The following is a 23,686-nucleotide window of genomic DNA, read 5'->3' as shown; positions in this document are numbered from 1 at the left end:
TTAGTTTGTGTTTTGTTTTCAAAATTCAAAGAATACGTTTTCATAATTAAATTGTATTAAACTTTCCTTGCACGTTTTGTTTCTATCAAATTAGTTTTGAATATTGAAAATAAAGTGAAATGAAAAGGAAAAAGTAGTTCCATTGTAATTATATAAAAAGTTAGTAATTAATTTCATATAATTTATTTATTAGTTGATGTTTCTAGTAAAAAGGGGATCGATCACTGCATTCACAGACGCTGTAACTCAAATCGTTAACTTGATGTTGGCATTAACGAGAAGAAATAATTTCAAAGGAGAGAAAAAAACGAATATGTACAGAGAGTAATAAAATTGTTTTTGCTTTGTTTTTTTTTGGATTGGTACTGACTAGCACTTGGGATTGATTGGAATGTACATATCTTGAAGGAGGTTGAAAAGATTTGGTTCTTTCATTTGGGATTCTTTTGTATTTCTTAAAGATCGACTGCGTGTCGACTTGATTACAAATCATTGAATTACCCTGGAGTGTATTAGCACAAGAAGTTACGAGTTGTTGCTTCATTTGGAGTAAAAGAGAAACCTTCTTGTATGGAAAAAGTTTGCATTTTTATGGGGAAAAGTGCTGTTGGGGATAGGTGAACGACGGCGACGACCACTACGCATCCTATTCCTATTACACACATGACATTCAGAATAATGTTCCTAGATAATGTATCATCTTTATAAATTTATCTAATGGGGGACATTGATTTTGTTTGCTCTTCTTCTTCTTCGTTTTCTCTAAAAAAGCGATACATTATCCAACGCGCACTTACCATGGTAACATCATCGATTTTTGAAATACTTCTTACGAAAATGTTGACGCTCACAACAGCCGGACCATCTGTGTTTAGAGTAGAGTACAATAAAAGTAGGGTAGATGATGATATATATGTACATAAATTTCGTGAAGGACAAGTCAAAATATGTGTGTCGTGTTGTTATTCTTGTTTCCCTTAATTGACTTTTAGCTTGGCTTCTTCAACAATTGACATATTTTTATTTAAACAGAAATGATAAAATTTAATAATAAATTGAAAACAGAAACAAAATTGTACTGCAATGTGTATACACGTAAATGTCAAACTGATTTAAACTTTAACATTTGATGCATTCTGTTTTTTATCTCCTCGTTAACGTCTACTGTAGAGTTGCAAATAAATAACTAAAGTATCCAAGTAAAAGAAATAATGTGTTGTACAATTTGTTGGACAAGTCTGAAATTAAAGTAATGATCGAAAGTGTAGGAATTTCCACAGTTTTTTAACCTTATGTTTAAAGTGCTTGTGAGCGCTATCATTTCCACTTCAGTCCCATCTGCGAAAAATATGGCAGAGAGCAGTACAAGATTTAAGTATTTCAATATACAAAAGTTTTTATGTTGTAATCTTTCAGTAGGTTAGAAGTTCCATCAATTTCAGGAGGGAATATCGCTTCAAAAATTTAGTTGTCCAACAACTATAATATAGTTATTCCACAAACATCCCAGAAGGGACAAGGGAGACTTCTCTCATATCAATGAGTGCACTCCGATTCATATTAGCCTACCTACAGTTTATCGCCGAGTCCCAACGGCGAATCCTAGGACACCACTTGTAGGGAAATGTTTTACATGGTTGAAATATTCAGAAAATGTCACCAACATTACTGAGGGGGTATTTTGCCACCGTTAAAAATTTGATGTTGCATGGCCGGGGCATCTAACCCACTACCTATGTTTTCAAAGACCACCACTTGAGAATTTATGGTACGAATTGTAGTACTAAAGAAAGGGCTGCTTTGTATTCGTTCTAAACAATCTGAGCTTGATATTCCGCAAATCGGACAACTTTAACTGACACACGGTTTTTTCTTTCAGTGCCATGTTAACAAGCTACTGGAAAAGATCATACAAGATGTAAATAAGAATGTCACACTACACAAAAAAGCACATGCTACTTAACTATGCTGATGAAATCAACATAAGGCAATGGACATTGCGAAGTGTTACAGAAATTAAGAAAGAAACAAACGTCTATAAAACAGATCGGTACAAGTCTAACATATGTCTTGTAGATCTGTTAGACACGTACCATCAGTGGTTCGCGCTGTGGATCGCCTAATGACGGGATGTTAAGCGAACATATACCCATCAGTATTTGTACGATTGTAATAGGGTGGCAAGGGTGCCATAGTGGTGCAATGGAATACTCATTTCCAGACTATTTCTACCATGTACAACTTTGTTACAAGTGTTGTCTTAACATACGGAGTTCACAATAAACATGAAATCAGCAAGGATTTCGCACCATGCAGTACTGAATACAAAAACAACCACAAATGTGGCCATGAACAAGTGTACCAAGTTGTCAATGGGAGTTTATTGACAGTACCCAAGACGAGGTTTCGAAAAAGAAATTTCGACAGATTTTGCTGAAACTCTGGTTCGCGAGGCGATTTGATAGGAAATACGTTCCGACATGTTTCCTCCCCATCAAATGAGTTTCAACATCTGCTCCGGTTGGGGCCACCAACTCTAAGTATGATTTGACCACACCGGTTCTTGAAAGAGACTAAAAATCGATGGCTTGAACCCCTTTCGGCCACCACTCGTGTTTGTGGCAAAGAGCAGGAAGTTGCTCGACCTTGTAAAGGAGGGTGATTTGAGAACATTCTGTCGGGAACAACTGTCTGACAATGGTGTGGATACCAATTGCATTTCAGTTGAAGAACGAGGTGTCCTCCGTGGTGGCTCCATGCAGCCAAATTGCAATTCCCTTAGAGAGTAAATAATCAGCTCATGTCGATAGGCTCTATCTATCCAGTCAGGATACTTTAGTTGTTCTCGAAATAGACTAAGAAGCGATGGCTTGAACCCCTTTCGGTCACCACTCGTGTTTGTGGCAAAGAGCAGCAAGTTGCTCGACCTTGTAAAGCAGGCTGATTTGGGAACATTCTTTCGGCAACAACTGTCTGACAATGATATGGATACCAATTGCATTTCAGTTGAAGAACGAGGTGTCCTCCGTGGTGGCTTCAAACAGCCAAATTGCAATTCCCTTAGAGAGTAAATAATCAGCTGATGTCGACAGGCTCTATCTATCCAGTCAGGATACTTTAGTGGTTCTCGAAATAGACTAAGAAGCGATGGCTTGAACCAATTTCGGTCACCACTCGTGTTTGTGGCAAAGAGCAGAAAGTTGCTCGACTTTGTAAAGGAGGCTGATTTGGGAACATTCTTTCGGGAACAACTGTCTGACAATGATATTGATACCAATTGCGTTTCAGTTGACGAACGAGGTGTCCTCCATTGTGGCTCCATGCAGCCAAATTGCAATTCCCTTAGAGGGTAAATAATCAGCTCATGTCGATAGACTCCATCTATCCAGACAGGATACTTTAGTGGATGTGGCTATGGAAGAGAAAATGAACCACTTCTCTATATCCCCAGCGACGAAAATGTAAGAAAGGAAGAAAGGATACACACGCCTAAAGAAGGACTGTGCATTAATATAATGGTTCTGGAAAAAGACCAAAACTGTTGGTTTGGAGCAGCTTGAACTCTCGGAGGGAACCAGTCGTGTCTGTTACAGTTTTGAGAAACTTGACTCTGACGACAATACTTCAGACAACTACTATGGAGGCTATCATTTTCAAGTCGGAGAAGCCAAAGGTACAGATACCAAATGCCAGACAATGCATAAAGGCCGTAGAGAAAGGCGAAGAGGTAAATGTTAAGGAGCACTGATCAAGCAGGAAGATTCCAAACAGGTCATTGCAAGACCACATCGCCAATCATCGTCCCGCACTTCTGTGAATTGTGGACCAAAGGATTGTGTGGCTGAAACGACTGAACGAAGTCGATTGAATCTAATTAACAAAAGACAAATATGAACAAATTTCGATATTCTGAGGATCTACATGCACTTGCTAGGATGATGATGGAATGCAAGTCGGACAGTCCCTCGAATACTTATGCGAATGTACCACCTCACAAACGTTCGCTGGTGAATTACGGTCTTAACAACGGCACGAACGCCAGTCTAGAAGTTAATACCAACTCAGTTACGAAATCCATTTTCTACTGGCGCTCCACACCATCACAGACCTTGTCGAGGGCACCTTCATACATAAATAGGTTGCTGTTCGCAAGCTGCAGAGCTGACTGCTCCTTATTCACTGTCCCGACAGTTATTATGTTTTATTAATTTGTTATGGATATAGTGGCAAAAATCGGAACATTTGGAAGCCAATTCTAAGTTCGTGGAACTAATGTTCTGTCTCAGGTCACGGCAGTAAGTTAGCCACGAGTTATTATTCTTGCCGGGGTTTTAAATTTCATGATAAGGAATAAATTAATAATCAATTTTCAATTGATTTCAACGAAAATTGAGATAAACCCACATGTACGCGAGCACTCACAGGTCATATCATCCATAAAAATATTCTCTCTATAAGGCATGACCCGAAAACTTATTACTAAAAGCTACGTTTCGATCAATTTCAGAAATTGTCCAACAATTGTTTAGAATAATGTTATATAGGAATAGTGATTTTGAGAATATTAAAAACCCAAAACTTATAGAGAAACACAAACCACAAAAAATATAAAAATAAATAATTTAACAAAAAATTAATTTTAAACATTCTCTTTTAAGTTATCTTTAAATATTTTCTCTGAAATTGTTTTGCTATAAAAGAAAAATGCGTTCCATTGCCTGTTTGGAGTTGGAGGGAGCAGTGTGGTTTTGTTGAAAAAGATATAGAAATTTCAATGTTCAAGAAGTAAATAACAATATTCTGTGATAACAACAAAATTGTTATAGGAATTTACTGGAATTATAACAATTCTTCTTCAACAACGTTTATTTTAAATTACTCCTAATTTTGTTGTGGAAGAATTTCACTGGAAATTCTTTCTTTCATTCTTCTTAAATGGTAATGTCGCAATGAAATATGAACCTAAAAAATATACTTAGGAATTAAAAAAAGTTATGAAAATATTAACAAAAAGAAACTAAAACAAAATCTACGGCAAAATAAATATAAATAAAATTAAAAATATCTTTCACTATTAAGTTCAAAAAGTTTAACTGCTCTAGGATTTAAATTACTTTTGTTTGGACTGGATTTAACTAGTTTTTTTTATTTTTAACTTTTGGTTGGTATTCGAAGTTGAAAAATGAATGAAACTGGCAAAGTAAAGAGGTAGTAATACTGGAAATTATTTATTAAATATAAAGTTAACTATTGTAAAAAAACAATAATTATAATTATAATAAAATAAATTTATGAAATTAAATAAATAATTAAATATTGTCTTTTTTTTAATTTAATTCACTTGATAGGCATTTTGTTTATAAGAAATAACATTAATAGTAAATAACATTTCATTGTAATTCATCAACAGAATAAATATAAAAAATATTTGTATTTTGTTTGGTTTCTTCATCTAAGGTAAGTGAATTCTTTGGTTTGGTTTTATGGTTTGAGATATCTAAGACGACATGATGAATAACCAATACGGAAATATCTTAAGTCCTCTAAATAAGGCACATTTCGAAATGCAACTATGTATTTGTTTAAATAAACAATATGTAAAATGATGTTATATGTACTTTTTGTTGTCTAATGTCTACCTTTAAGTCTATATTGAGTAGCCTATATTACCACAGTAAGAGTGTAAAAATGAGTTGACTAAATGTGTTTTTTCTTTCTTAATGCCCACACAATGTTATTCAGAATAGAATTTAATCGATTACACTCTCATGTTAATTTCAAAATACACCTCTCTCTGAACCACACCCCCTGTCACAACTGCCAAAGGTGATATAAAGAGTTGTTAAAATGTAGTTCATTGGAAAGAGCTAGTTCGATCGATACGAAGTTTGCTATCTAACAAATCTACTGATATATCGCCAAACAGAAAGGGCTGCAAGTTAGAATCGTCAAATTTTGCAGATGATCGTGCACAAATGTACGATTCTTCAATAGCAGGAAGCCATCTGAGAAACAATATCAAGCCTTACGAAAAGACAGCTAACGGACAGAGGTTAAAGCATGCTTAGATTTACGAAATCTAGTGAATTTCAACTGTAAATTGCACTGTGTAAAAATCATCTGTCAATCAAGTGAATTTCATTAACGAACATTACGAAGAATAAAAGCTTTGAGCGAGTATGTTTAAAATGTTTCCTATACTTCTAAATAATTTTTTACCGAAAACGTAAACAAAACTCATTAAATTTACAAATGCAGCACAAAACACAGATGACGGGGCACAGTGGTTCAGAATCGTTTTTTCCTGGTCAAAACTCTGTAACGGATAGAGATATAATACTTTTTTTGTTCGACAGATAACACTTTCAGCATTCCGGGTGCCGAGGAATTTAAGGTCAAAATAAAATATGGCCCGTTCTTACATCTTGTCTATAAAGTCCATTTTTGTTATACCTTACTTTAAGAAAAGTAAGGAATAAAGTTCGCATTACAAGGGATTTGTTATTACATCTTCCATTTAAACTAAATGTTATATTTTGTAAAAATATGGCAATATCGAGCAAAAAATCTGTATACCTCAAATTTTCTCAAATCTGATTGGTTGATTTGATTTTGCTGCCAATTTTTTCTTGCTTTTGGTGCAGCATACTCTCGGGCGCAGTTTAAATTTTAAAAGGAACACAAAGTTCCTATGAGTGGTTTTGAGTTTTTCATATGTCCTGAATATTTAATAAAGGTCAAACCCCAGTAAACAACCCAAAAAATACAAACCAACCCAAGAACACAAATTTAAATTTTTTTCCAAAATTGGAAAAATACTATTTGGGTTTTCATAAAAAAATGTCCATTTGTGTGAAAAAGCTATAATTTATATGGGAAACGGTACAGAAAAATACCCATTTTTACCCATATAATTTAAAAAAATTTAAATAAGTGTTAAACAGGCCGAACGTAATGTGTACAAAAGTATACATGTATGGGCTGAAAGAGGGCATCATTCTGTGAAAACGGAACTTTGTTCCAAGCTGTTCCCTAAAAGTTCTAGTCCACTGAACTTGGAATTTCACAAAAATTTAATAACTGAGGAAAAATAAAATAGCTTACTTCGAGTAAACGCTACGGAAATTTATTAAAACGATTCTTAAAGGCAACAGTCCTACCTACCTAACAGAAACAATGAAATAGCTGAGAAATAGCTGTTTCTTTCTCCAGAAACTTGCAAAAATTACGTATTTTCCAAAATTGGGAAACATTTTTCGTCTTTAGGAGCACGCCACTAGGGATACGTATTACCAAGCAAAAATCGATCTTTTTGATCTTTTGATTTTTGGTTAAAACTTAAAAATCGATCTTTCGATCCTTTGATTTTTATTTAGACGTCAAAAATCGATCTTTGGTTCTTACTTTGAAATCAAAAAAACTATCTTTTGATTTTTACCTAGAACTCAAAAATCGACCTTTCGATCTTTACTCAAAACGGAGTAATCTATTTTTCGATCATTCGATTTTATTTTCAACATTTTTTACATTGCATTACATGCATAGTGTTATAAATAAGGTGTACGTGACAATCAGCGGTGTTTTACTTCTTTTATTAACCAAATTGACAGGTCTTATAAAGAAATGGTGTGTTCATAGTACCGTTAGATTAACTTTGTTCATCAATACAACAAATAATATAATATTGTTGTCTTGCTCTTACCAATGTAATCTGTATATTTCGTTTTCTTAGTACATCAAAAAGTCAAAACATAATTGATCTTTCGATTTCCACTGCAAAAAATCTAAGAATCATAATAGAAAATCGATCTTTTGATTTTCTATGAAGTAAAAAATCGACTTCGATTTTCAGATTCTTCAAATCAAAAAATCGAGGAATCGATTACTCGAAAATCGACTTGCGTATCCCTACACGCCACGCCGAACCTTCCAATATTTAATTCCAATTTTTTGCTTTCCTTAGTTTCAATATGTTCACTATCTAATCCCATGTAGAAATTAAGAATAGGTGGCAACAAAAATGGGGCTTTTGGCCAGGAAAATCTATTTCTGAACCACTGTGCGGCGTCACTTTACGCTTGCAAGAAAGACATGTTGAACTAGACTGGCAATCGTTCGTTCCTTGATCGTTCGCTCATCTTAGTTCAGTAAACTATAATAAACTATATCGACTAATCTAGTACGTAAGCTCTTTTCAATGAATCGTTATATTGAACTAGTTCTTTCGTGAACTATACAACGCTAGTTTTATGCTTACATGAACGACGTGCTGAACTAGACTGACAATCGTTCTTTCGTTAATCGTTCGTTTCTTGATTGTTCAGTGAACTATAATGAACTATATCATTCAATTGAACTAGTTGTTCGTGAACTAAACAACTCTAGTTTCAAACCACATGGAAGTCTTGCCGAAATGTGCAAATTTCCTAACGATAATTCCATTGAATGATTCGTTCTTGAAAGATTGATGAAAGATTCGTTCTTTAGCAAACGAGTGGGAGATTAATTGAAGGATCTTGACAAGTACAGAGTGTAATTCCAGTATACTCTATTTATGAAAGTAATATTTATGTAATATTCATTAAGGATCAACGGAATCTTCAGCGAGGTTTAAAGGAACACATTCTTCCCGTCGACATGAAGGTCACAATCCAAGAAGTGGATACATGTCGCTCATTTACTCAAAGAGTGACATAACTAAAAAAACGCGTTTTCTGAGTGAGCGATTTCTATTTGTTCTACAACTTTTACTTTATCTTGCGTCAAATTTGTATGTGATATCTCTAAAACTCATCGCGATAGAGCTTGTTTACTACGTGCTTGGCATAATTCAATAAAACAGTTTTTGAGTTTATGAAGCACTAAAACACTTCAAATCATGCTTGATCTTGCACAGAAGTTCGTAATCCCGATCGATACAATAATGATCAGTGAGAGGGAGATATGGAGTAAAAGATTTTAATATGATTCCGTACTGTGCGACTATATCTGATGGTGTCAATTCCTGTGCAAAGTGGGTAGTCATATAGCCTAGACAGACGGCAGTCTTAATTTGCATTAAGAACTGTATTTAATTTCACCCTGACATACGACAGTTTCTGCATTTACGAAACAGCTGATTACTGTTTTGTTGTTGTTTGCACTGTAATTTTTAGTTTTCCTTGTGTCTCAGAGCATGAATGTTCCCTGTCCCTCATATGAATATAGGATCTCTTTTACGGTATTGCCATATTGAAATACCTAAATGCCTTTTAAATTCAGTTCGATTTTGTGTATTAAGGATGTGTTGTTGTTAATTTGAATTAAGGTAGTTAATCCACTTTACTTTATGCTGCCGAAACATGGACAATAAAATCAACGGACGAAAATAAATTGAACGCGTTTGAAATATGGATTTATCGCAGAACTCTGAAAATCCATGGGCAGATCGTGTAAATGAAGAAGTGCTAAAAAGAATGCACACCGAACGACAGCTTCTTGACACCATAAAAAATAGGAAAACATCTTATTTGGGACACATAATCAGAAACGAAAAATACTCAATCATCCAGAACATAATAAAATACCAAATTGAGGGAAAAGGCCAAGAGGGAGAAGAGAAATATCATGGATAAAAAATATTCTAGATCGGACAAATACGCCAGATGAGAACAACTTTATAAATGCTGCGAGGAATAGAGAACTCACCATTGCAGAATAAATGTACACAGTAGATATTATATATACATCTAAAATATTCAATTTGTAATTGTATGATCGCCAAAATCCGAATACGGATCGGCAAATAAAGAAGAAGAAGGTAGTTAATGCAAATTAACGCTGCCGTCTGTCTAGGGTAATAGTTTCCAAGGCAAAGTGCATCCGATCGATAAACTTGAGGCATTTTGAAGATTTTAACTACAATTTTCAATCGATTGAAAGGGGATTGTACTCTCCTTGTGGTTGTTGTTGTAGCAGCATAGAAACCTAGCTGAAGCACAGGTTTGATGCTGGGTTGGCAGCCGCTGGCCGAAACACTATGGTTTCGGGTCAATCCGGTACGAAAGAACCCGCTGCCGTGGGATTGTTTTCTTGTTGTGGGACTTGATGATCTCTCACTGGCCAGCCAGACAAAGACTAAGGGAGTATCACGTCTTCAATGTCGTCTATTTAAAAATACGCAGAGCAAGATTTGGCGATCAGCAACTCCCAAGAAGCCCCCTTACTGGAGGACATATGACATCCATCGGAATGACAGGGTAACTATCTAGTAAACTTGGACTGTAAATAATAAGGTCTATGGACTAAACCAGATAAATGATTAAATTTTCCAGTACGGGGACTCGTCCGACCTCTATAAAACGCTCCAACAACTTATGAAAACACAATGGAAACATATATTTAATGTCAATATAGCTGCGGTTGTAGAGGTCATAGCAATATGTTCAGAATGTGTTTTCTTTTCTCTCCAGAATTGTCAATGTCGGGCGCCACTGAAACAAGAGAAACAGAGGACTGTTAATAACAAGAGCTGTGTTCCAAAACTAAAAAGTTTTTACAATTTTTACGACTTTTACACAGTTTACTCGAAAAAGCGTTCACGTACACAAAAAAGTTGTAAAATGTTCACTTCTCTTTAAACAAAAATGGCGCTGAATGACGCTCTCTTTAAAAACTTTTTACACGACAAATTTGGGCGAGTAAAAAAATAGTAACATGGTTGCCGGCGTCTGATTGGCTGATACGCTGACTTTGACATTTGTTCCAGTTTTTTTGACGTATTTTCCATTTTTCCGTTCCCTAACTATTTAAAAAAACTTGTGTGTGAGAACAAATTTTTTGTAGTTCTCTCTTTTACGGGTATTACTATTAAAAAGTACGGGAACGAAGCTAAGGTCTCTGGACTAAACCAGATAAATGAATAAGGAATCGTCCGACCTCTATAAAACGCCCCAAAAACTTATGTTTTCTTTTCTCTTCTGAATTTTCAACGTCGGGCGCCACCGTAACAAGAGAATGGAAACATATATCTAATGTCAATATAGCTGCGGTTGTAGAGGTCACAGCAATATTTTTAGAATGTGTTTTCTTTTCTCTCCAGAATTGTCAATGTCGGGCGCCACTGAGAATGGAAACAGAGGACTGTTAATAACAAGGTCTCTGGACTAAACCAGATAAATGAATAAGGAATCGTCCGACCTCTATAAAACGCCCCAAAAACTTATGTTTTCTTTTCTCTCCTGAATTTTCAACGTCGGGCGCCACTGAAACAATAGAAGGGAAACATATATCTAATGTCAATATAGCTGCGGTTGTAGAGGTCACAGCAATATGTTCAGAATGTGTTTTCTATTCTCTCCAGAATTGTCAATGTCGGTATAGCTGCGGTTGTAGGGGTCTATTTAGATTTAGATTTGGAAACTTAGACTAGGAAGCTTCGACTGTAAATAACAAGGTCTATTGACTAAACCAGATAAATGATTAAACATTCTAGTACGGGGACTCGACCGACCTCTCTAAAACGCCCAAAAAACTAATAAAAACACAATTGTCAACGTCGGGCGCCACTGAAACAAGATAATGGAAACATATATCTAATGTCAATATATCTGCGGTTGTAGAGATCATAACAATATGTTCACTGAAACAAGGGAATGGAAACATATACCTAATGTCGATATAGCTGCGGTTATAGAGGACTATTAATAACAAGGTCTCTGGACTAAACCAGATAAATGATAACATTTTCTAGTACGGGGAATCGTTCGACCTCTTTAAACGATCCAAAAACTTTTGTTTTTTTTCTCTCCAGAATTGTCAATGCCGGGCGCCACTGAAACGAGAGAATGGAAACATATATCTAATGTCAATATAGCTGCGGTTATAGAGGTCATAACAATATGTTCAGAATATCGAATGAATCAACAAGCAAGGCAAGTTACACAGTACAAAAATCTTATCGCCAAATAGGGATTATATCGTCTCCTCGGTGGATGATTTACACATGGCTAACCAATGATACTTCATGCTCCGCTAAACTTACCCGATCGCTCCGATAATACTATTAGCGCAGTGGCAAAATATCTACATCGTGCTAATTCCGCCCTGGTTACCAGAGAACTCCGTCAAGGAACCCCGTATCACGAGGAGTGTCGTATAAGGAAACCAATTGCAAGCCATCTTAATTTGGGGTTATGTAGCGTCATAAGAAGGATAATAAGATATATTTCTTCGGTTTACGTTTAACATGTCTCTGTTCTTACTTCCGTTTTCCACACTCTTCTGAGAAAGTGATTCGCTTCGACAAAAATTGTTTCCTATTTTCACAAAAAAAAAAAAAACATTTTAGGCATTGTGTGGGCTGTTATAAATCTAAAACTTTTTTGATCATGTTCAATCAATGAAGCTTTTGCTTTATTCTTCTTGGCAAACTGTGTCTAAATCGTATGAAATGTCCGGTCAGTAAGGCTTTCGAACTCTATTTATTAGATGCTTATAAATCTACGGGGATTTTTATACGGGCATTGGCAATTGGTGGTGCATTTACAATACAAAGGCGGGGAAAATTGGTTTATTTTCTTCTAAGATTCGTGCTGGAACAAAGTATTTTCGTAAACTAATACATATATCTAACCTAAGTCCGTTAAAAATTGTGAAAAGCAAATATTCTGTAAAATGCAAAGCAGCACTTTTCAAATAAGTTGTGGCCATTTTGTTGTTGGTGGTAATAAAACAAAATAGCCAAATCGAATGACTACATGAACATTGCAAGAGTGAATGTAGGCATTAACGAGAACTTTGAGAACTCGTTATTTTGTATTCAAACGCTGTGATTTGCAAAACAAGGAAACAAGGGTCAATTGCAAGTCTGGAGAATGTTAACTAATCATAGTAAATAGTTAACGATCCCCGATAGGGACAACTAATGGGGTTGGGGTGGTATTTTTTGCTAAATCACAGCGTTGAACACAACGATCGTGGCGCAGCATTCGAGTTCTGCCTTGCGTTTTACAAAATACCATATATCAAGTACCAAGTCAAGGCCTTTAAGGAAGAGAGTGTATGTCTACATATTGCTCTCATTTCTTGCTCCAATTCTCTCACCAGTCGTGCTTTATTTTCCTCATGTATGTATATCTGTGTGTCAATTTACAAGTACATATAACATCAATTTTTATTTTATATCAACTCTTTATTTAAAGAACTTTAGTTTTAAATTTAGTTTTCAGGTGGATTTTTGAATGGAAAGTTTTTTTTCAGTTACTTTGTTATATTTTAAAATTTATTTTCTTTTTGGTTTTTTGTAATGCATTTCAAAATAATAAGACGTATGCAAGAAAAACTCTATAAAAATAAAACTACATTAAAAGTAATTAAATAACATTTTTGGTTGGAATTGATTTGTTTTTGTTTTTTTTTTTTCAGTGTTAGGTTTTGGTTTTTTGCTTTCGTTCATTTTATTGATTTTAAAAGAAATAGGATGGAAATTACACCACTTTCACATGCAATTTGAATATTCATCTGAAATTCAAAACATTTGTGTTGGGAATTTAAAAGAGAACCATTTGAAAATTAAAATATTCTTCGGTTAATAAAGACCTAATTTAGAATGGATACGATATACTTAAGGCTATCACGAGTAATATAAGCAAATGGTACACATAGAAGGAGAATCACTCCTTACAGAGACATGTCCCGACAATATGGATGCGCGAAAGCAAGCCCGCTCTCTGCAGACTGCCGCAAAATCTATAGCTGATGCCAAGAATCATCATTTTAGTTATCAACGTATCGTGTGGTCCCTGTTCCCATGCTTGCGTTAGCAACGGATCTATCAATTCGAGTCCTATACGGATTGAGGCGGATGCAACATTTAGATTTTAGTTGTTCCGCGTTTGCCTTGGCACTTGACGTCCTTCTGCTGCGATGAATGGGGAGGAGGTTGCCTGTATTACGGCATAAGTGTGAATGCTATTCAAATTTTCCCGATAGGCAATAGGAATATTTTCACATTTCCATCAAATGGAAGAACTGCACTAAATTCAAATGTGTAAGCATTTAACCACACATATTTATGCCATTGACGATAGTGCCCATTTCTAAGTTCGGAAGGTGTGGGATTTCAGAAATGTAGATGTTAAACCGTTCCGAAGACATAACCCCCCTGAACTCCCTGTTTTACTATGCTATATTCGGTTCTTATTAATTTATCTTTGGAGTTGATAATGATAGAAGATTTTTTGCAAGTGAAAAATGAAAGCCGAAGATTCGAGCCCACACAACCACCAAATTATGTGACCGGTTTCGCTGTTAGTTTTGAAACTCATCAGGCATATCTGCTGTGGAGTGGCTTCTCTGTCTTCGAAATTTTCATTTATCAAATGCAATGTGTTTTTTACAGTGATAAACTTTTTTTTCCCACTCAACCTGCAAGGCTTCCACGACAAACGCTTTTTAGCCCAGCCTTGGGAAGTTATGAGTTTGGCTTTGAATGACTTTTTTTATTTCTGAATTTTACAAATGACTGAAGTCCACAAAACTACTTGATTATCCAACGTTTCCCCGAATAGTTATATGATATCGAAGACCTTCAATTGTTCAAGAGCCATCATGACTGCTCAGTCGCACGGCCTGTTCTGGTTCAGTCCTAGGCATATACCGACAGATCCGCCTGGAGCAATAATAGTAGCTAACGACAAATTAAGAATACTGGTCGAATACTCAACTCCGGATTCATTCAGTTGCTTAAGCTTTATCATTGATATTCTGTGAGGCCCTAAAGCTTTGGATGATTTCGCGTTTCGGTTGACATCGCACATCGCTCATCGAAAATTGTTGTGGTACCTCCTTGGCTGAGAGGCGCTGATCACACCATGGTGTCACTTGGGGATTTGCCTTTAACGCCCGTTAGAGATAGTGAGCTAACATGTACCGCGCGTTCATCCATAACAGCGATAAAGACATGGGTTGGGCGTCGGGTTATTAACCCACCCCTATGGAAACATCCTAATGTAAAAAGCAAGGAAAAAAGCTTTAGGTTCGGCCGGGCCTTTTTATACCCTCCACCATGAAATAGTCTGAACTTAAATATAATAATTAGTATTCTTTCTGTACCTATGTATGACCTGACCGCTTTCTAATTGCCAAATTGCAGCAAATTTAGACCAAAAATTTAGATAAAAACTTCAAAATAACCTGAAATATGGTGATTTAGAAGCTATACCAAAACATGGACCTACATCCACAATTTTTGGTTGAGAAGTTTTCTGAACGCTGGGAACCCTAAATGCCAAATAACATCTAATTTGAGCTGAAAATGCCGATAAAAACTTTAAAATATCTGAAATCGGGTGGTACTGTTATATTGGGGCTATTACAAAACGTGGACCTATGTCAAAAAAATTTTGGTGGAGAAGTTATTGATCATTTTGAACCCAACATCCTAAATCCAATTTGGACAGAAAATGTCAATAAAAATCTAAAAAATCTGAAATCGGAGGATAGCATTATATGAGGGACTATTCCAAAAGGTGGATCCAAACCTAAAATTTTTTTAGAGAAGTCATTTAGCCACCTTGAACCAAAGTACTATATTACAACAAAAAGCAGATAAAAACTTCAAAATACATCAAATCGGGTTGTGCTGTTATATGGGGGCTATTCCAAAACATGGACCTATGACAACATGTTGAACCCCAATTACAAAACTACATCCAATTTGGGCAGAAAATGTCGATAAAAACCAAATATCGGTGGGTACCGTTTTATGGTGGCTAATCCTAAACGTGTACACGAATTCACAATTTCTAGTGGTAGACTTCTCCACTAGATTGAACATTGAACTTAAGTGCCAACAAACATCCAATCAGTGCCGAAAATCCCAAAAAATTTTCAAAATACCTGAAATCGAGCGGTACCATTATATGGTACTTTGGATAAAGAAATTGTCTGACCACTAAGAACCCTAAATGCTAACTTATAGACTATGCGATCGGAACTAAAAACTGTAAGTAACCTAAAATCGGGATGTACCGTCATATATATGCTATTCCAAAACGTAGACCCATGTCCACAAATTTTACTGGAAAAGTTTTGTGACCACTGGGAACCCTAAGTACAAAATTATAGCTAATTCGTTCAGAAGATGTTGCTAAAAACTCCAAATTCAAAAACGTGGGCCGATATAGCCCATCTACGAACTTGACCTGTCTGCGGACAAAAGACGCATCTATGCAAATATTTAGCGTCCAATCTCAATTTTTGGATGCTGGAGTGAGTACTACAGACGTACGGATGGAAGGACGTGCATATTACCCTGGTGGAGGGTATAAGAACAAAACACCTCCTAAAGATGACGAACCACGCAAACGATTTAGGGACCATAACCTGCGAATCTGCACCAGGAATATTCGGACTCTTCATAGAGAAGGGACAGTTCATGCACTGTTGGATCTACTTTCAAATTACAGAGGCGATAATACTGTCATACAGGAAATACGATGGTTTGGGTATAAAGTCGCAACAACATCTTTGCTGCTGCATGACACGTGAGCACGGCAGACACCATATCAAAAAGCAAGAAACCAAATGATCAACCAAATGTTAGATGAAAGACATTCGTTGAGCGTGATGGCCTTCGACAGCCCTATGAGTTAAAAGGAATTCCAGTTAGAAATCCCGCAAAGCTCATTCGGCTTTGTAAGATGAAATTAACTGATACCCGATGTTCAGTTAAAAGAACCCCTCCGAATAGTTTAGTAGCTAAGGAGGTTAAAGAAAAGGGTACAGCCTTTAGTGCTATATCTTCCTTATTTTGCTGAATAGGTTATTAGAGATGCAATTGTTAAAAGAAAACACAAATATACACAAATGTTTCTTACTTATGCCGACGACAGTGACATCATGGTTCGAATTATAAAAGAAGTAACAGATACCTTTAAAAAGTCAAACGAGAATCTGCTAAAGTGGGTTTGACAGTAAACGACTATAAGAACAATTAGATAGTATCGATGCGTATTACGTCCACAGAACCTGGACAATCTATGGAGGTTGGTTCCGAAGCCTAGATACTGACATAAAGCAGTGCTTAGTGTAGTTGAGAGAAATATTCTTCGAAAGATCTGGGGGTCAATCTGCGTTGACGGTGAATATCAACATCTTAGAACTACGAGGGTCATTCGAAAACCTTCTGGCCTAGGCAATTTGCAGTGTCATCAGGAGTCATTTGAAATTTTTTGAAAAGTTGGCAGTTGTAGTCTATGCGTACTCATGTCAGTTTGACATATGACCATGTGTTGGGTTCTTTACAGTGACTTGAAAAAATCACTTTGCAAAAAAAAAATGGAATTTACTTGTGAAAATTTTTATCCGACAATTTTTCATAACTTTCGACGTGGCTAACCACGGCAAGAGTGAATCGATCAAACTAAAACTTTGTATGCCGATAAAGGACCATCCTATAGGACTATGAAAAACTGGTTCAATGAATTCAATCGTGGCGGACACTCGCTAAAAAACAAAGGTCGTGAGGGTCATCCAAAAACGGCCGTTGTGCCAGAAAAAAATAGGTCGTGTGTGAACCGATAATCCAAGATCGCCATGTCCAATACCGTGAGATAGAGACATCCTTGGGCATTTATTCTAGCAACTAACATTTGATATTGCATGAACACTTGGCGGCAAAAATAGGCTTTTTTCTCGTTGGATCACGTGCTGATCGGTCCTAGAAATTTCGAAAAAATACGATCGCGGTGCTTTGAAAGACATTTATAAGATGGATACAGGTGACGAATCACGGAATTATGCGTACGAACCCGAAAAATAGCAGCAATCGCCAGAAGATGCTGCAAAAGCGTTCAAAAACCATGTTTCGGAGGTGTCACAATCAAGCCAATGTAAACAACCCAACACATGGTAGTATGTCAAACTATACTGAGTACGCCTAGGCTAAAAACTGTTAAACTTTCCAAAAAAATTACAAATGACACCTGGCGAAACTGCGTGTTACCTATGCCAGAAGGTTTTCGAGTGACCCTCGTATTTAAAAACAAAGTCACATTTAGTCACACTTTACAAAGTGCTTATCTGCTTCAACTGGTTCAATGAAGATCTGCTGGCCAATCTCCGTTGGCGGTGAATATTGACGTTGTATAAACGACCTGTACCGACAGCACAATGAATGACATTTTTATAGTTAAACGTATCGAGTTACCAACGATTACGTAGGGTAGGTCATGTCATCAAAATGATCCATAAAAAGGCATGCTTATATATGGGCAGCATGGCGGTAGACGCAGGATTGGAAGGCCAAGGCTCCGATGGAGTATACAAGTGGAATACATAATCAAAATCACGATATTCCAAATTGGGAAAGAAACAAAAAAAGAGAGGAGTGGAAATCTATTCTAATTTCTGCTTGCAGCACAAATTTTCCATAGAAGGCCAGCCAAATAAGTTTTTTTGTTGCAGAAATTGAAAAATATATATTGTTGCACCAACAATATATATTTTCAGATTTTTAGAATACACTATTTTGTTCTTTGAATACGATTGCTCCTACATTATTACTTCTTTGCGTATAGGAAATTTAAATTGGATTTCGAATAAAAAATATATTCCTAAGAATTTCTTCTAGTTCCCAGCGAAATATTTTGAATATTTCGAATTTCAAATTATGTACATGTGAATATGGTGTAGACAGTTTTGGACAGATGTCTCAGAATGGTTGGGTGGTTACTTTAGATATCGATTATATTGAATCAACATTTTCTGATTTTGATTTGATTTCTGATGGGTAGGCGAAATTCGTTACAAATAATTTTGAAATTGCAACTAATTCTTAACAAGAGAGAGAGCGAGACATAGGGAGAGGGAGAGAGAGACAGAGTTTTTTATATAATCGTATGCTTAATGTGTTTGCTTTGGAAAATTTCGAAACTTTAATTAATATGAAATAAGTGAATTTTTTTTGAATACATCTTGCAATTGTTCTATACTTTTACTTATGTACGTGGTGGATGGTAGTTAGTAGTAGGTAAGATAGGTGGCAAGGTTAGACATTCACAAATTTTATATTTTTTTGGAGGCATAGGAGCAGTGAGAAACTATGTTGATTACTTTTCAAATGGAAGGGAGTTAGCATTTGAGATTTCTTATTTTGTTACTTTTAGGGGAAAATTAACTATTTTGGTTGTTGCTGTTGTTGTTGCTTATTGGTCAAGGGCACAATAACAATTTTTTAGATTATTTTTAGTTGGTTTGGTTGGACGGGGGGCGGGGGATACTTTCGCATTTCGAATAATTAAAAAATACACACAAATTGTTTGTTGTTGAAACAAAACAATTCTCTGTGTCTTTTTTGTTGTTGTTGTTTTGCCAGGTTGTTGGTGAGGACTTACCATTTTAATGTCACTAATCGTCATAATACTTCGAACAAACAGATTGATTCTGACTATGGCGGGACCATCTGTATGTTAGATTTTAATAGTTGTACACACATATATACATTGTTGTTGCATGTATATATTGGATTTTGCATTTTCATTTAGCATTTTTTGCATTGCATTTTGATCAGTTTGACAGATTCACAAGTTTTTTTTTTGTTTTTGATTTACAACAGTACAGTATGACGTTTTTTGGTTGGTTTGGTTGATTTTGTAAGGTAGTAGAGGTAGAGTATGGATACAATGTTTTTGTGGATTTTTTTTTGTTTTATTCAAATAACAATTTTTGATTGATCGTCAATACAAAATAAGTGGGTAAGTAAGTAATATAGAGAGAAATTATTGGATTAGTAGAAAGGTTTAACTAGGTTGGTTGGTTTGAATTGATTTGTTTTTACTGATTTTAATTTTGGGATAATTGTAATACAATACTCAATAAATAGATATGTTTATAAGATAGATGACTTGTTTTTGGCAATATTGATAATAATAATTATTATAAAAATAATAATATCTAAGAAAATATTATTTGTTTGTATGTCATTATGCAAAAGAAAAAAGTTTAAATGATAAAAAAAAATCATAAATCCCTTGAAAACAAAATATATAAACATTATTTAGTGGCATACGGCAATTTGAGTTTTAGAAGTGCTTTATGTGTGTTAAATAATCCTGATCTTGTCCTAAATTCTGGTTTTCAACTAAAACTTACAACCAATATTTGCTTCTTTTTAATATATATAATTTTATCTAAAATAATAAACAACAAAATCTATATTAAAAACAAAACATAAAAAAATATTTCCCTGAGTTGTTTTTGCTGTTGAATCTTATATTAGTTTTGTTTTGTGTATTTAAAAAACAAACAAAAAAATATTCTTTGTAAAAAGAAATAATTGTAATATAATTAAATCGGTTGAGGAAAAAGCTTGTTCTTACCCGTTCCATTGATACCAGAAGGTCGTATTCTTGCATCGTATTTGCCTGCACCTAAAATTTGATCTAAGACTTTTTTCTCCTTTTCTCGGAAATTTATTTTGGCATTATTAGCTCTGAAATTATGATAGGTACGAACGTATAATAAGTGTTTTTTTTTTAATTTTGAGTGAGTAAAAAATTTAGTGAAGAATAACAATTTTTTTTGGAATGGAAATTGAAATGAAATTTAGCATTGTTAATATTCAATTTGCATGAGGTAGGCCTTGGCTGGTAGAGAAATGGGAAATTTAAATGGGAATAAGTATGTGGATTCTTTTTTTTTAGAGATATCAAACAGCGAAACGAAATGTCCATCATAAAATATTCTGAGACGAACTTCTATAGCGTCCATCATAAAATATTCTGGGCTAAAACAATTTTTAGTCGAGAAGTTTTGTGACCACTGGAAACCTCAAATTTTAAATTGCAATTAGTTAGGTAAAAAAATTTAGCTAAATTCTTCAAAATACAAACCGCAGGAAATTGGAGAACTTTTGGACGGAAACATAAACATTCCCACAAAAAGATCGGAATCGGAATCGCAGGGGCTACGTTCGACGATGTTCGATATGGTCTATATTCAAACTATATACGAAGTACAAAGGCTTAACCTTTCGAATTTAAGCTAAGTTTGGGACCAAATCGGTTAATCCATTCGACAATTTATCGTGCGCTCCTGCCAGCCAGAGAGACGGACGGACACGGTTAAATCGACTCCCAATTGTCTGAAACTGAAACCATTCTTCAGCCTAAAGGTTGAGGATGTTAAAACAAGAAATCATTTTCATCTCTTTTTGAGAAATGGAAGACATTTATCGAGCGTGATATATGTATATTTAAATAAAGTACGAACAGACGGAAGCTAGACATGAGAAAGTTCCAATCGCAACAGATAAGCGCTGAATGTTCCTTTCAACTTTGGTCAATTGCTTAATGAAATCACTCCTCGTTCTGATAACATATCAGTAAAGTGGTATTACCCACTCCAGGTGAACCGCCGCAAAATCCTTACTTTGGTATCCGAGGCATCCATACAGACACCCATGGTATAACCAGGACTTCGTGCTACTGTCGAATAGAAAAATGCGGCATTGAAACACGTTTTTCCAAACTGTTTGTGCCCAATACTAACGAGGATGACGAAGATAACACAGATCCTATCGCAGAAAATGGTATTGATTGTGTACTGTCCGGCCAGGTTGAGATAAAGGCAGCAATAAACCGTCTGAACACAAACATTCCGGGACATTTCTGCGATGACAAATGTGATAGGTTTAATGTAGGAAAATCGGATCGGATTTCGGCCTAAAATACCTAAAATTGGCCTATCGGAGCTATATCAAAATCCGATCCGACTTTTAACAATTTTTTGAGGGATTCGTTTTTTCGCCTCAATAATGAACTGATAAAAAATTTAATCGATTGTGCCACAAATGCGGCTTTTAGCGAATTTTCGTGAAAATGCACCTTTGGCCCCATACAAGTTACTATGGAAACAAAGATCGCCCGGGTGGCACGGGTTAACGTTAACCGATCGCCATAAAATTTCATACATAAGGTTTTTGGATCAAATGGAAGTAGGAGTTTCAATTTTTTTTGGGTCAGTTTAGTGTGCATTATTTAATTAGTGCAATTCTTCCATCTGAGGAATATGAAAATATCCGCCACTAAATCAATCTACTGCCCCACTGTTCACCACCTTGATGCCTGAAATGGGAATCCCTCTAAACATAGTGGGTCGATGGTTCCGACCAGCCAAGATATTTGTCATCCGCGAAAAGACATAAAATGTTAGCCCTTCGCAGTAGAAGAATATTCAAACCTTCCAGGGTGCCTCCACAAGACACCAGTGGACCATCTACATGAGAGGATTTTACCGGTGCATCAGCACAAGAAGGTGTTGTCCCACCACGTTATAGTGTATACGATGTGTATTCCCAATGATTCACTGCCTGCCTGCGCAAGTCAATTGCCAAGTCAAACACGAGTGGTTTTAACCCAGTTAAGATCCGGACGATGTAGCCGCCTCAATTGTTATTGGGCCATAATCAATGGTACGGTACCCAACAAATGCCCTTCATTTGGATTGGTACCGCCTCACACTCTGCATTTGTTCAATTGCCCAGCAAAACCTACTCATATGTCTGTCATCTGGTTGGAGAATTTTTGAATCTGTACACAGAGGAACCACAACCAGATAACAGAATAGATATACGAACAAATATATTTGCGTTGCTAGATCAACATAAACAAACTAAACAATAATAACATCGCAGTAGCCGATAGTTTCCAGTAGAGCCGATAAGGTGGGGCGTGAACTAATTAGCTATGAAAGGAGATAGATGCATAAGTCTATTCCCTATTGCCAGTGTCCTGAATAATATATATGTGAACGACAAATCGTATTTATATGAAATAATTGGGCAATATCAGTTCGGCTTTAAAACTGGTTAATGCATCACTGACCAGATATTTACCTTACGGTAAATCCTTAGGTTAGAGGATGTTAGGTTAGAGGATGTGCAGCCACTAAATGTGACTGCGCCACTCGGAGACCTTATGGTCCATTGTGATCATCCTTTAGAAAAGTGGAGAGAGATAAAAATAGATAAGAGAGATAGAATAGAATACGGCAAATCCCTTAAAATGATGCCGATCGAGACCTACCATATTTTTGTCGATTGTAAACAGAGTTCGAAAACCTCATACATTCAAAGGTATTACAAGTCATTAATTAAGCATTCCCTTAAATTTCATTCGGAAGATTACATTAAGTGATACCTCAAATAAAATAGGAAAGAACCTCTTTAGTGCCAAAAGAGTTTTCATATAATATCCTTTAAAATATCATTTAATATCCTTTAAAATTTAAAGGATATTGCACAATATACTAAAATTGCCTCATGATATGCCTTTGATATTGGCATCATGGGTCGACCAGCACGGGATGCGTTTGAGAAAAAATTCTTCGAAAGATATATGTACTGGCAAAACCGCGTTGATTGGCCAAGGGAACACAAACTCAACTGCCGAACTTTGTTTATTTTTTTTAATTATTTCATTATTTCTCTCATTCCTGGGCAACTATTAAAAACATCCCATATACAGCTAAGGCATTTTATGCAAACTGAATAAACCACTTTGAAAAATGAAAAAATTTAACAATTTTGTAAAATTGCGAATTTAAACAAAAAGCTAAAAAACAGACAATCCAATTATAACAGTGATGTGGAAAAGTATGTTATTATTGGAATATTATACAGCCGCACATATCATAAAAAAATTTA

The 23,686-nt window shown here is 35.6% G+C and overlaps 1 protein-coding gene across 50 annotated transcripts in view; it reads right to left on the bottom strand.

Annotated features, from left to right (window-relative positions):
* The window catches only part of GluClalpha (glycine receptor alpha 1), a 230,140-nt gene that overhangs the window by 90,742 nt on the left and 115,712 nt on the right, over positions 1-23,686 (bottom strand). For 25 of the 50 annotated variants that reach the window (XM_073989187.1, XM_073989261.1, XM_073989459.1 and 22 more), the window contains one exon: positions 20,361-20,473. In XM_073989187.1, coding sequence (XP_073845288.1) covers positions 20,361-20,473 — 113 coding nt within the window. Of the gene's footprint in view, positions 1-797; positions 866-19,376; positions 19,445-20,360; positions 20,474-23,686 lie in introns of all 50 variants that reach the window. The other 25 variants (XM_073989229.1, XM_073989304.1, XM_073989513.1 and 22 more) reach the window with 2 other exon arrangements.

Source organism: Musca autumnalis, unplaced genomic scaffold (genome assembly GCF_047663935.1).
Source record: "Musca autumnalis isolate F117 unplaced genomic scaffold, ASM4766393v1 scaffold_1, whole genome shotgun sequence".
In the NCBI taxonomy this organism is placed as follows: Eukaryota; Metazoa; Arthropoda; class Insecta; order Diptera; family Muscidae; genus Musca; species Musca autumnalis.
Note: the sequence above shows the minus strand (reverse complement) of the source record. Positions and strands in the feature narration are given on the sequence as shown.